The 13,023-nt window shown below is 52.3% G+C and overlaps 2 protein-coding genes across 11 annotated transcripts in view; one reads left to right on the top strand and one right to left on the bottom strand.

The window, feature by feature from the left end:
- The first annotated feature begins 266 nt into the window (after positions 1–266).
- On the top strand, positions 267–11,358 carry nup188 (nucleoporin 188). Of its 2 annotated transcripts, none has more exons than XM_061292919.1 (43): positions 267–367; positions 679–733; positions 1,075–1,148; positions 1,211–1,295; positions 2,162–2,242; positions 2,333–2,377; positions 2,465–2,557; positions 2,635–2,754; positions 2,837–3,048; positions 3,141–3,255; positions 3,338–3,538; positions 3,603–3,683; positions 3,770–3,862; positions 3,951–4,070; positions 4,168–4,294; positions 4,379–4,537; positions 5,117–5,243; positions 5,314–5,401; positions 5,477–5,553; positions 5,636–5,750; positions 5,844–5,964; positions 6,050–6,116; positions 6,189–6,314; positions 6,395–6,635; positions 6,718–6,924; positions 7,032–7,201; positions 7,288–7,357; positions 7,436–7,503; positions 7,673–7,871; positions 7,952–8,029; positions 8,101–8,186; positions 8,252–8,397; positions 8,478–8,656; positions 8,726–8,926; positions 8,998–9,090; positions 9,171–9,323; positions 9,435–9,572; positions 9,652–9,726; positions 9,888–10,100; positions 10,188–10,319; positions 10,383–10,456; positions 10,539–10,668; positions 10,781–11,358. In XM_061292919.1, exons 1-43 carry the CDS (start codon positions 339–341, stop codon positions 10,976–10,978), a joined length of 5,262 nt encoding a protein of 1,753 aa, XP_061148903.1. In that variant the 5' UTR covers positions 267–338; the 3' UTR covers positions 10,979–11,358. The 2 variants fall into 2 exon arrangements, with proteins under 2 accessions (XP_061148903.1, XP_061148902.1); XM_061292918.1 differs by having other exon boundaries at positions 5,832–5,964.
- A 1,065-nt stretch (positions 11,359–12,423) lies between these two features.
- Positions 12,424–13,023, bottom strand: part of cdk5rap2 (CDK5 regulatory subunit associated protein 2) — a 26,638-nt gene continuing 26,038 nt past the window's right edge. For all 9 annotated transcript variants that reach the window (XM_061292904.1, XM_061292912.1, XM_061292911.1 and 6 more), the window contains one exon: positions 12,424–12,820. In XM_061292904.1, the coding sequence (XP_061148888.1) occupies positions 12,762–12,820 (59 nt within the window). In that variant the 3' untranslated portion in view covers positions 12,424–12,761. The remainder of the gene's footprint in view (positions 12,821–13,023) is intronic.

Here is a 13,023-nt window from a genome sequence, read left to right as displayed (position 1 = left end):
GTATTACGGTAGATATATGAAGTCAATGTAATTCATAATTGATACGATTTGATGGTTTCGCCGTCCACAAGATGACGGCAGTAACTGCTCGAGGACAGCCCCGAACTCCATTGCTATGTTAGATTTATTTATTTATTTTTTTAAACAATTTATACCCATTAAGATAGTGACGATCATTTATTGCGTACAACTTCCATAAGTACCCGTGTGGCGTTTTTATATTGTTGTCCACAAGACGGCGATCGAGTATTGCATCTCGACGAGTATAACCACAAAGAAGTCGAGGGTTGTTGTTGTTGTGACGTAAAGGCCTACCAGCCAATCATAGCGCAGCATCGATGATGGCGGACTCCACGATGAGTTTCAGGTATGAGCCGCAAACCTGGCTAACTTTTTTCGTTTGGCCGATACGCGCTGTGAAAATTGACGAACGAACTTACAAAGCGACCTTCGTGCTGCACTTTCTACCTCAACAGACCGCCTTTTTATGGCATATTTCCCCGTGCAGTCGACGGCTCTTAGCGTCACGCTAACTTAGCTTAGCAACTGTGCTAACATTTGAACCGTTCGAATGGCTCGGCGGTGTGGAGACTGTCAAGGCTGCCAAGCATGCGGCATTTCCGCCTTTCAAGTCGAGATAGTGAGTTGTACTTTATTGGCCTTGTTCCTTTCCCGTAGGAGCTGTCGAGAGTTATGGACCATTTTGCTGGGACGTTCTGCGCTGAGAGAGCCAGTAGGAGTTTTCTTTATTGTAATCTCTCGTCGAAGTGGCCAATTGAATGGCCGTGTTGGCTGGATTTGGCTGTTTATTTACCTAGCTGCTAGGATATGTGCTTACATTTACCGTTACATACTCCTAAAACAACTAGCATGAATCTAATCTCTATATTCAAACCCCCTAATGGCCGGTCAACCAAACCCTTTAATTTAGTACTGAAAATCTGCTTCTATAACGTGAAACTCTATTCAGGAGCCAACTGAGTTTATCATTGATTTTATGCTAAGTACAAATCCAGCCATTTTCTTGACACAATGCACGACTAAAAAGATGAATCAACCTGATGTTTTCTGAAGGCTCAGATAGAATCGGAGCTGGAAAGACACTGGGAGCGACTGCATCAAGGCTTGAGCTACTACAAGCCACCCAGGTATGACTTCTGATCTCAAACACGGGAACAAGGGAAGTAACTGTGCGATTGGACCCGTCTAGCTCTTCCTCGGCCAGCAAAGTAAAGGAGAAGAAAGATGTCGCTCAGCCGCTGAAGGATTTTGGTCTTCGGCTGAGTAAGCTCCTGGTAAGATGTGCTTCCAAGCGCCCTTTGATTGATTGATTGATTGATTGAATATTTATTGATCCCCAGGGGTGGGGAAATTCAGGCCCCAGCAGTATTCATACCACAGAGTGGGTATACAAAAGACACACAGATGGCATGAGCGCAACTCAATAGGCTCTCATAAGGCTGCCACACAACGGCGCCACAAAGAAAGCCAGAAAGTGCTAAAGATAAAAGCCATCAAAGCAAAACAAAGCTAAAAGACAAAGGGAAAAAAAAACTGTGGCCAACCAGCACCCCTCAATACAAGAGAACACCCCAAAACACACAAAATAGCCTCCACGGGGTCCATAGACAGGTGTAACGGCAGTCCAGTTCAACGGCGCCCAATGGACCGTGGTCGTGAATCGGTGAAAAACATCACAAAGCAGGCAAACGTGTGAGCAGCGTCCTGGGCACCCAGTCGGATGCACATGCAGATGGTCACCACGGTGCTAGCATGGCGAAAGTCGTTGGTTCCGACGAGCACGAGGGAGCGGAGTCCCCACAGGGGTTGCGGTTGCAAGGCCAAGGCGAGGGACCCGGTCATCACTGGCCGGATAAGCAGGAAGCCGCCGTAGAGTTACGCCGGTCTCGACCGATGATCCCGGTCCCAGGAAGAAAAAATAATAATACAAAATATCCGATCCGAAGAGATACCGAGGTGCGGTAGAAGGCACCAGCATCGCCGAATGGACAAAAAGACAGAAGGAAAAAAGAGAAAAGAAAGAAATAAAGAGGAAAAGAGAGAACACTGCTGGGAGGCAGCCACTTACGGCGCCATACCGAGAAAAAAAAAAAAAAGTTTGTCAGTTTGTTTGAACCCGACTGGTGCCATGTGATGGCAGGGCCTGGATGAGGTGCAGAGTGTGGAGCTGCTACAGTGTTACCTGCAGGAGGACTACAGAGGAACCCGGGATTCTTTAAAGGTGACCTCTCACTGCACGTCGTGTCCGCTCTGAAATAAACACGCAGGAGGACTCGAGTGACGTTGATACAATTTGTTTGTGTGCGCGCAGGTTGTGCTAAAGGATGAGCGGCAAAGTCAAGCGTTGCTGCTCAAGGTCTGTAGATATGTGCTGCTGCTGCTGCTTTCAAAAAATAACACTTTGTTCAAATCGAGTGTGTTGTGTGTGTGTGTGCGTCCACAGGTAGCAGACTATTACTACGAGGAGCGCATGTGTCTTCTACGCTGCGTCCTCCTGTTGCTGACGTACTTCCAAGACGAGCGTCACCCCTACAGGGTTAGAAGATCACCACCCACCCACACACACTCGTCCTTGTTTGGTTTTGTGACGTGGCTTATCTTCTCCTTGGCAAGAGCGAGTATTCCAACTGCGTCAACAAGCTAGAGAAGGACCTGGTGAGCAGCTACCAGACTCAGTTCCAAAGCCTCTTCAAAGCCGAGGCGCCCACGTGGGAAAGTCACGGGAACCTCATGGTGACGCTCGGCCGCCGCACATCCAGTGGAGACGAGTTGAAAAGATGGCGCGCTAACGCTTTTTTTTTTGGCCGTCCCTCAGACAGAGCGGCAGGTGTCGCGCTGGTTCCTGCAGTGCCTGCGCGAGCAGTCGCTGCTGCTGGAGATCATCTTCTTGTACTACGCCTACTTTGAGATGAGCCCGTCAGACTTGCTGACCTTCACCAAGATGTTCAAGGAGCAGGGCTTCGGACTGCGACAGACCAACAGGCACCTGGTGGAGTGGAGCATGGATGCGCTGGTCAATCGCATCGGGTCAGAACCCAATCAATCGATGTGTCGAATAAAAAAGCGCTTTGATGACAATGCAGCTCATGTCGACGACGTCTTGTTTTGGTGCAATGCAGCTACTTGAGCTCTCTCATCCTGGTGGAGGGCATGGATGTGGACTTCCTTCACAAGTGCGCCCTGGAGGACTGCACTGAGCAGCATCAGTTCTCCAGCGTTCCCGACATTGTCAAGGTTTGACGATGGCCACCGAAATAGCGCTGCAGCTTTTCTTTTGCTTTTATCTTTTTATTGGATTTCTGTTCATCCCTGTCAGGAGACGGACCAGCTGTTGTTGACCTTTGGGGACATCCCCCACCACGGGCCGGTACTGCTGGCCTGGGTCCTGCTGCGGCACACCCTCAGACCCGACGAGTCCAACCCCGTGGTACGGCGGATCGGCAGCGTGGCCTTGCAGCTGGAGGTCTTCAAGTACCTCGCCGCCATGCTGAAAGGCCTGGGAGTTTCCGGGAACAACGTAAGACCTTGGTACCTACTGCCGGTTGGACTCAACTAGTCTTGATTTGAAATCTCTGCCGCAGTGCACAGCGAGCACAGCCAAGATGTGCGTCTATGGCCTTTTGTCCTTTGTCATCACGTCTTTTGAAGAAGAAAGCCTGCAGGTATGCGAGTTAGCTTCAAGCCAGATAATTATTGAGTCATCCTAAAGTGAAGAAACGACGATAACGTGTTTTTCTACTTTGGACAGACTGGCAGCGGCGGGTCACAGAGCTCCCACCTGATCGACGCCGCCTGCGAGGTCCTCTCCGCGCCCAGCCTGGCCGAGGTCATTTGGGAAATGGTAGGCGCCGGCCGACTTGCATGGCCAAAGAATCTCGCAGGAAAGACTTTCTTCATCTTTGCCTATTTTGTTTGGAATCCCGTAACAGAAACCCAACATGGGCTTGGGAATGATTCTTGACAGCGCCGTCGGGATGTTCCCTCACAAGATGGCGCCTCTTTTGCAGCTCCTCACTGCGCTCTTGTCTAACAAGTCCACTGTCAAGAAGGTCAATTGCAGGAATTAAAGGGGGAAAAAAGTCAATAAATGTTGGAATATTTGATTCTGTACCAATGTGGAAAAAGCAAAAAGCTGTGTTGTGGCAGGTGTACAACTTTTTGGATAAGATGTCCTTCTACACGCAAGCGTACAAGCACAAGCCCAACGACATCATCGCCAAGGAGGACGAGACACTGTGGAAGAGACAGACTCCTAAACTTCTCTACCCGCTTGGTTTGTTCATTCAGATCCGATTTTTTTTTTCCTTTCCCCCAGGAATGGTCAAACATTCTAACAAGAGTTTGTCTACATATGCAGGCACGGGCCAGACCAACCTGTGGATGCCACAGGGCATTCTGGGCCAGGTGATGCTTGGCGGCGAGCAAGGTTACGTGGTGCGCTGGGACTTCCCGTACAGCTCTTGGACGCTGTTCACGTGCGAGGTGGAGATGCTTCTCCACGTGGTCTCCACAGCAGGTATTATTCAGTCCTATTCTATTCAGTCCTGGGACATTCCCAGGGCTCAAAACTAACGATTGCCCGATTGCCCGGGGCAAGTAGCGATGGCAGACGGGCAAGTAGAATTTTTTCCTCACTTGCCCGAACTTGCCCTGCCATAATACCATGTTTTCAAGCTGTAAAAAGACGATTTTGTGCATAATTTCTCGCAACTTCTGCCGCTTCTGGTCCGACATTTTGTTTTCTAGGGAGCGGTTAGTTTCTCGTGTAAGTCTGCAATACATTGATAACGGCAAAGCGCTTCGTAATTAAATGCATCCTCCCTCACCCGTCCCTGGCTCTTCTGCGCCTGCGCACCAGCAGAGCTTGTTTCCGGTTGGCGGATACGAAGGCATATGAAGGCAAAACTTATAGTGTTGTCTTTTTTATTGCAAAAATGTGTCGGGCAAGTAAAAATCCACTCCAAAAAAATTCGGGCAAGTAAAATTTTGTTTCGGGCAAGTAAAATTTTCTCCAACTTGCCCGAGGGCAACTTGGGCAAAAAATAAGCTTCGAGCCCTGCATTCCCCCCGCTCATCTCATTCCTTCCGTGTGCAGACGTCATGGCACACTGCGCCCGCGTCAAGCCCATCTTGGACCTGGTGCACAAGATCATCAGCACCGACTGGACCGTGTCGGACTGCCTGCTGCCCCTCACGTCGCGCATCTACATGCTTCTGCAGAGGTAAAACTCTTTCACCCAAAGAAGTCAATTTGGTCTTTGAAAGAAGTAAAGGTCACGTGTCTTGTGTCAGGTTAACGTCAGTCATCAACCCTCCGGTGGACGTGATCGCCTCGTGCGTCAATTGCTTGTCAGTGCTGGCCGCCAGGATGCCCGGCAAGGTTCTGACGCCTCGCCTCTCCTCGCCGCCACTTGTCCCCGGGGGCACTCTCCTCACCTGCTCCTTGTCTTTTCAGGTGTGGTCCAGCCTGCAGCGCACGGGTTTCCTCCCGTTCTCCTCCCACCCCGTGAACAGCATGGCCCAGTGTGTCAGGTAGGTGCCGTCCCGTTTCCCCCTGGCGAGCTGCAGCGGGCAGGAGCGCTCTTGAATTTCTCGCCATCCTGTTCCCCTCCAGCGCGGAGGGCATGAAAGCGGGTAACTACGGCAACCTGCTGGTCCAGATCGAGCAGCCCAGAGGGGAGTACGCCGTGACCATGGCCTTCCTCAAGTTGGTCACCACCCTGGTCAAGGTGAGGCGGCTCACCTTGCGCGGGCCCGTCGGTGTCAGACGTACACGCAAGCGAGTGCCGCTGTCGGTAAGACTGCTGTAGCCTTGCCTTCAGGGTCAGCTGGGCAGCACTCAGAACAAAGGACTCATCCCCTGCGTGCTGCTGGTGCTGAAGGAGATGCTGCCCACCTACCACAAGTGGCGCTACAACGCCTACGGCGTCCGAGAGAGGATCGGTGAGGCGCATTTCAGCGAATGGTGCTTTTGTCGTTTTTGGCTTCCACGTTGGCTGTGGAAAGCCAACTTGCAGTGTTTCCTCAGGCTGTCTCATTTTGGACCTCATCCATGCCATCCTCAATCTGAGTCCAGAGGGCGGGGACCAGGGCAGGTAGGGCATCAAGTGGAGATGTCGTCGTTTTAAAAACCCAATTCCATTTTTTCCCCTTTCTTGTGACTACAGCATGCCCACCCTGCAGTGGCTCTGCATCTACAGTCTGGCCAACACAGAGGCCGGGCAGGCGGTGGTCAACATCATGGGAGTGGGCGTGGACAAGATCGACATGGTTCTGGCCGCTCAGCCCAGCAGGTCCACGCCGACTCCTCGGCGCCGCTTTTGTGTCCTCCCGCAATGGTCGACAACTCACCTTGTCCGTCGCCTTTGCGCAGCTGCGGCTCCGAGGGCCCGGGTCAGGTGCTGATCCAGATGGTCAAGCTGGCCTTCTCGGTCAGCAACAATGCCATCCGCCTCAAGCCGCCCTCTGATGTGGCGTCGCCCCTGGAGCAGGCCCTGACGCAGCACGGCGGCCACGGCAACAACCTGGTGGTGGTGCTGGCCAAGTACATCTACCACAAACATGACCCGGCGCTGCCCAGGCTGGCCATCCAGCTCCTCAAGCGCCTCGCCACCGTAACTTGCTGTTGCTCTTGATTCATTTGTTTGTTTATCCTGCCTGACGCACGTGCGCCTCTGGCCCCCGCCCGCCCGCCAGGTGGCCCCCATGTCCGTCTACGCCTGCCTGGGCAGCGAGGCGGCCGCCATCCGCGACGCCTTCCTCACGCGTCTGCAGAGCAAGACGGAGGACATGCGGCTCAAGGTGATGATCCTGGAGTTCCTGACGGTCGCCGTGGAAACGCAGCCGGGCCTCATCGAGCTCTTCCTCAACCTGGAGGTGAAGGACGGCAACGAGGGCTCCAAGGTTCGGACCTTCGCCGCTCCAGATGGCCTTGCGTTATCGCTTCACGACGACGCTTCCGATTTTGCCGCCAACGTGGTCACCCGTTGGTCTTGTGCACCCACCCGCAGGAGTTCTTGCTGGGCGAGTGGAGCTGCCTGCATGTGGTGCTGGACCTGATTGACTCCAAGCAGCAGGGCAAGTACTGGTGCCCCCCGCTGCTGCACCGCGCCGCTCTGGCCTTCCTGCTGGCGCTGTGGCAGGACCGGCGGGACAGCGCCATCTGTGTCCTGCGCAGCAAGTACAAAGTCGTCGTCGCCGCCGCCGTCGCGCAACGGTGACCGATTGTAGCATCATCATTTGACTTTCTTTCCCCTCCAAACACAGAGAAAGGTTTTGGGAGAATTTAACCATGCCGCTCTTTGTAACGCTGGCGCCGCCTTCAGACACCACTGAGGTACGCTCTTTCAAACGCTCACCAAATGGAAGATGTAACCTAAGCAAGTGGACTCATTCATTCATCCATTCCCTTCAGCCTTCCCTTTTGGAAACGTGCGCCTTTGTCATGAAAATCGTCGGCCTGGAGGTCTTTTACGTACATAGGTAAGTTGTCTCTCTCAAATTTGAAAATAGCATCATTATTAGACTCCAGGATAGATGTAAAAGAGGAAGGAAAAAAATAGTGACGTCAATACTCATCGAAATGGAGAATTCAGCATATGAGATGGAGCGATGAGCCAGGCCAATGAAGCTCCTCCTTTCACTTGAACAGCGCCTCTCTGGAGCAGCCTCTGAAGGACGCCCTGCGGAGGTTGGCCAACGCGCGGCGTTACGGGTACTGGTCCCAGTACGTCAAGTCGCTGGTGTGCCACGTGGCGGCCATGGAGGACCAGGGCGTTTGCTACTTCCCCGAGCAGACGCACATGCTGTTGCTGGCCTGGCGGATGCTGCTCATCCTCGCCACCGGTCACGTGAGCGCCGTCGCCATTTTTAAACTTTGTGTTTCATCTTCCCATTTCATCTTTTTTTTCCCCCCTCCCTTCTTCCTCAGTCCGATGTGATGCAGCTGACGGACAACCAGACGAAGCTGAAGCTTTTCATGGACGTGCTGGATGCCACCAAAGCCGCCGTAAGTCGCCGGCGTTGCGGCCCTCGCCGCTCCGCCCGCTGTGGCGTGACCTCACCTTCTCTGTCCTTTAGCTGACCAGACCCTCGTCTATGGCGTGCCTCCGCCTGGGCTCCATGACGGCCACGCTGCTCCTCGTTCTCCTCAAGCAGTGGAGAAGGTACCAAAGACAACGAGGAGGTCGATTTTGGAATGAGCTGATGTTTTGTGGTTCCTCCTTCCCAGCGTGGTGGCGACCGCTCCCGACATCCTGCCGCCGCTCTCGCTCATGCTGGAGTGCGTCCTGCAAGCCGACCAGCAGATGATGGACAGGACGAAAGGCAAAATCCTGTCAGCGCTCATCTCCGTGCTGCAGATTCAAGGACTCAACGGTATAAAAGACACTGGAAAAGAATAGAAACATAATATGAACACTCGCAAGGTGGATGATGTGAAAATGTGTCGGAGGCAGGCGGCGAGGTGTCGCAGCTGCCCCAGCTGCTGTTGTGCGTTTGCGAGACGGTGAAAGACGAAGCCTCGTCGCTGAGGGACAGCACCCGTCAGGCGCAGCGCGCGGCCGAGCCTCCGGAGGACGACGACAACATGGAGACCGACTTCGCCCGCGGACCCCACAAGGACCAGAGGGACGGGGTGAGTCCGCCTCAGCCCGTTGTTCTTTCGGACAAGCTGGCGTCTTTTTTTCACGCCGGCGCTCTTCAGGTGTGCGTGTTGGCGCTGCACCTGGCCAAGGAGCTGTGCCTTAGCGACGAGGACGGTGAGCATTGGGTGGCCGTGATGAGGACGGTCCCTGTGCTGCCCTCCGTGCTGAGCGCCCTGGAGCTCAGTCTGCGCTCCAAGCAGAACCTCTACTTCACCGAGGCCGCCTTACACCTGCTGCTCACGCTGGCGCGCACGCCGCAGGTCATTGCAAACGCGCATTGCCGCCGCAAATGCGCTCAGAGGTCTCAAGCTTTTGTTCCTCCCTCCACCAGGGGGCAGCAGCCGTGGCTGGAGCAGGAGTCATCCAAGCGATATGTCTTCCTCTCCTCAGCGTCTATGAAGTCTCCAGCAACGGAGCGTCCCAGGTAGTACGGTCGGTCGGTCGTTTGTCTCGTCTTGTCTCCCTTTTGGCCTGTGCTGTGAAACGGCGCCCTCTCCTGTGCAGAGCTTCAACCGCAAATCTCAAGACTGCGCATGCTGGCCCGGCGTCTACCGCCTGTGCGTGTCCCTGATGGAGAGTCTGCTCAAGACGCTGCGCTACAACTTTATCAGCGAGGCGCTCGACTTTGTGGGCGTGCACCAGGAGCGCATCCTGCAGGTGCGTCGGCATCGAAGGACTTTTCCCTCACGACTCTGGCCGGCCAGCCGGCTAGCCTGCCAGCCAGCCTGCCAGCCAGCGCTAACTTGCCGTCTCCTCTCGTGCGTGCAGTGTCTGAACGCCGTGCGCACCGTGCAGACTCTGGCGTGTCTGGACGAGGCCGACCACACCGTTGGCTTCCTGCTGCAGCTCTCCAGCTTTTCCGACGAGTGGCAGTTCCACCTGCCCAAGCTGCTCCAGGATGTGCAGGTGAGTCCCGGAGGAGCCCTCCTCCTCCTCATGCAAAAAGATTTTGTTCCTGAAACAATGTGTTTGAATGTGCTCTCAGGTGAATCTGTGCTACCTGTGTCAGACGTGCACATACCTGCTGCACAGCAAGAAGATGCTGCACCACTACCTCCAGGTGACCGCCACACGCCACGCCACCTTCATCTGTCATGTTTTTGCCAGCAGCATGATAGTGACTTTGACTTATTTGACAAGCGGCGGCGGCGGTGGCACGCTCTTCAAAAATGGTGATTTTATGCTCTGCTGTTGATGCAATTGCAATTGTTCCTCCTGCAGCCTAAAAACGGCGAGTCGTTGCCCCCCGGGCCCCTCCCCAGGACGCAGCGCCCCTCCAAGGAAGTGGCGCTGTCAGCGGGGCGATACGAGTGCGACGAAGTGGAGCAGAAGGCCGTGCTGGCCGTACAGTGCGCTCTGCTCAGAATCCTCAGCAAGACGCTCGCCAGCCTGCAACATTTCACGCCCGACTGCTGCCAGATGATACTGGATCAGGTACTGGGCCCGCTTCTGTCTGTCTGTCTGTCTGACTGCAGTTTGTTTTTGCTATCGCAGCTCTAATACTTTGAAAACTGTGTGCAGTGCATGGACCTGTCGTCCTACCAGACGCTGTTTGCGCTGAGCTTCACGGCCCCAGCCTTCGATCCCGACGTGGCTCCGTCCTTTGGGACCCTCTTGGCCACTGTCAACGTGGCGCTCGAGATGCTCACCGAGGTACCATCAACACGCGTGAGAACGCGCGTGCATGACGCGACAGCCTTGTTTTCTTTGTATCAGATGGAGAAGAAGAAGGAGACGGCCTTGCTCAGCATCGTGGCTCTCGCCTCCTCCGAGGAGATCCAGGCTCTTAAGTGAGAACTTTTAACCCATGCAAGCAATACTGCCTTCTTGTGTAGATGCCCTAAATAGGCACTTTTCTCTTGTGTTTTGGAGGTCCCTTTTGATGTTCACCATGGAGAACTGCTTCTACGTGTTGGTGTCACAGGCGTTGCACTGCCTCAAAGACGTCGGCACCTCGCCGCGAGACAAGCAGCGGCTCAAGCAGGAACTCAGCTCAGAGCTGGTAACGTCTCAAAACGTTCTCCTAGTCATTCCGTGTTTTCATTGAGCCTCTCAGCCTTCCTTCACATGCAATTTCTCTCTCTTCTTTTGATAAGTTCTTTGTTTTTCCACAGGGCACTGTCCTCTCCAGCCTAGCGCGCCATTTCCGCCGCGGCTCGCCTTCGTCCCCAGCAGGGGGCAGCGGTGCAGCGGCCCTCCCGTGCCCCCTGCCTCAGTCCAAACCGCCCACCCCAGGCTCCAAGGGGATCCACGAGGGCCAGGAGCCGATCATCCAGCTGGTGCAGGCCTTCGTACGACTGGTTCAAAGATGAATGCAACCATGGAAATACCACAGCCAGTGTTCGTTTAAAAGCTGCCCAAAAGGCAACTTTTGTTTTTTTTCTACAAGGCCTAGTTTTATAGGTCCGTTTGACGACCTTCACCATTCACTTTGGATGCGTTGCCAGTGTGGATGAAAAATGTGCACAAGTCATGCTGCATTTATAGCATTGAGCGACAAGTATGTTTGAAAGTATTTGCAAGCTAGTTTCCACTTAACATTGGCGATTTAGCACTTGCATACTACTTCACAGCTTTTGTTTCAATGCTAAAAAAGATGTTTCTGAAGTTTTGAACATGTTTGAAACTTGCTTTTTTTATGCACATACAAAGCTTTCATTTACTCTTTACTCATTAAACTCATAAAACCAAATGAAGTGAACTGAATCCTTAGAATTGGTTATGTGTTTAACGAGGGTCTCTTGGAAAACATGTTGGAACGCGGCCCCGAGGGCTAGAGCTTGACACGTGTGACCTTTGACCATGATATTTCCCTAATAAAGTGGCCTGTTATTAGGTCCACTTTAAAATGGCGGTGTACCTAATGGAGTGTCTGTGTGATTCCCTCGTTAAGCGCACCTGCGTGAAAAGTTTTAGCCATTTTCACGGTCTGCAGTGGCTAAAAGTTTTCACGCAGGTGCGCTTAACGAGGGTCACTTGGAAAACATGTTGGAACGCGGCCCCGAGGACTAGAGCTTGACACGTGTGACCTTTGACCAAGATATTTCCCTAATAAAGTGGCCTGTTATTAGGTACACTTGAAAATGGTGGTGTACCTAATGGAGTGTCTATGTGATTCCCTCGTTAAGCGCACCTGCGTGAAAAGTTTTAGCCACGGAGGAACGTGAAAGAAGCTAAAAGTTTTCACGCAGGTGCGCTTAACGAGGGTCACTTGGAAAACATGTTGGAACGCGGCCCTGAGGACAAGAGCTTGACACGTGTGACCTTTGACCATGATATTTCCCTAATAAAGTGGCCTGTTATTAGGTACACTTGAAAATGGCGGTGTACCTAATGAAGTGTCTGTGTGATTCCCTCGTTAAGCGCACCTGCGTGAAAAGTTTTAGCCACTGCAGACCGTGAAAATGGCTAAAAGTTTTCCCGCAGGTGCGCTTAACGAGGGTCACTTGGAAAACATGTTGGAACGCAGCCCTTTGAGGACTGGAGGTCGGCACCCCTGGTTTAAGTGAAAAGTGCCACACCCGCCCTCACCCCCACTTTCTGATTGGTTGTTTCATCCGTGACGTCACTAGGACACTCTATAAGGTACACCGCCATTTTCACATGTACCTAATAACAGGCCAGTTCATTAGGGAAAAATCACCCCCACCTCCTGATTGGCTGGTTGATCTGTGACGTCACACAGACACTACATTAGGTACAGCACCATTTTCAGGTCTACCTAATAACTTTGTATTTTTTGTACGAGTCAAGAATGTGTATTTGACTACTTGCTCTTTATTTTGTGGGACACCAACACGTTACACAACGTAAAACACATATACATATCATAAAGCAGTTAACCAAATGTCAAATTTTGGTATTTAGTATTTATTTATTTTTTTTCAATTATTCGACTCTCCATACATATATAGGAATAGAACTTTACGTCTTTTGTTGTAATATAACTGATCTTAATATAGAAGCTGGTGTAACACTTAACAGATTTTTGTTGGTGGTGTGCCTCGAGATTTTTTTCCAATGAAAAGGTGTGAATGAAAAAAGGTTGGGAATCACTGGGCTAAGGTGACAACCGGAGAGGACCAGGAAGCGTGATCACAGCTCGTCCGAGGAGTAGACTTCGACTCCTGCTATTGGCCATTTACAGGTACCTCCTGGAAGATGAGGAAAATAGGTGTGTTCACTACCAAGGGTAAACAACAAAACTGAAACACATGCAGCAAAACTCCATCCTCTTTCTATCCATCTTATCCAACATATACATGTTATCCAACATATCTATTTCTCGATCATGTATGTATGTATGTATGTATGTATGTATGTATGTATGTATGTATGTATGTATGTGAATGTATGT

The sequence above is a fragment of the Syngnathus typhle genome, linkage group LG12 (assembly GCF_033458585.1).
Source record: "Syngnathus typhle isolate RoL2023-S1 ecotype Sweden linkage group LG12, RoL_Styp_1.0, whole genome shotgun sequence".
Classification (NCBI taxonomy): Eukaryota; Metazoa; Chordata; class Actinopteri; order Syngnathiformes; family Syngnathidae; genus Syngnathus; species Syngnathus typhle.
Note: the sequence above shows the minus strand (reverse complement) of the source record. Positions and strands in the feature narration are given on the sequence as shown.

Coding starts and splice junctions, on each gene's coding strand:
- nup188 (XM_061292918.1), top strand. CDS start 339: ATGATGGCGGACTCCACGATGAGTTTCAG. Junction 6,315..6,394: donor CTGGCCGCTCAGCCCAGCAG/GTCCACGCCGAC, acceptor GCCTTTGCGCAG/CTGCGGCTCCGAGGGCCCGG. Junction 6,925..7,031: donor ACGGCAACGAGGGCTCCAAG/GTTCGGACCTTC, acceptor ACCCACCCGCAG/GAGTTCTTGCTGGGCGAGTG.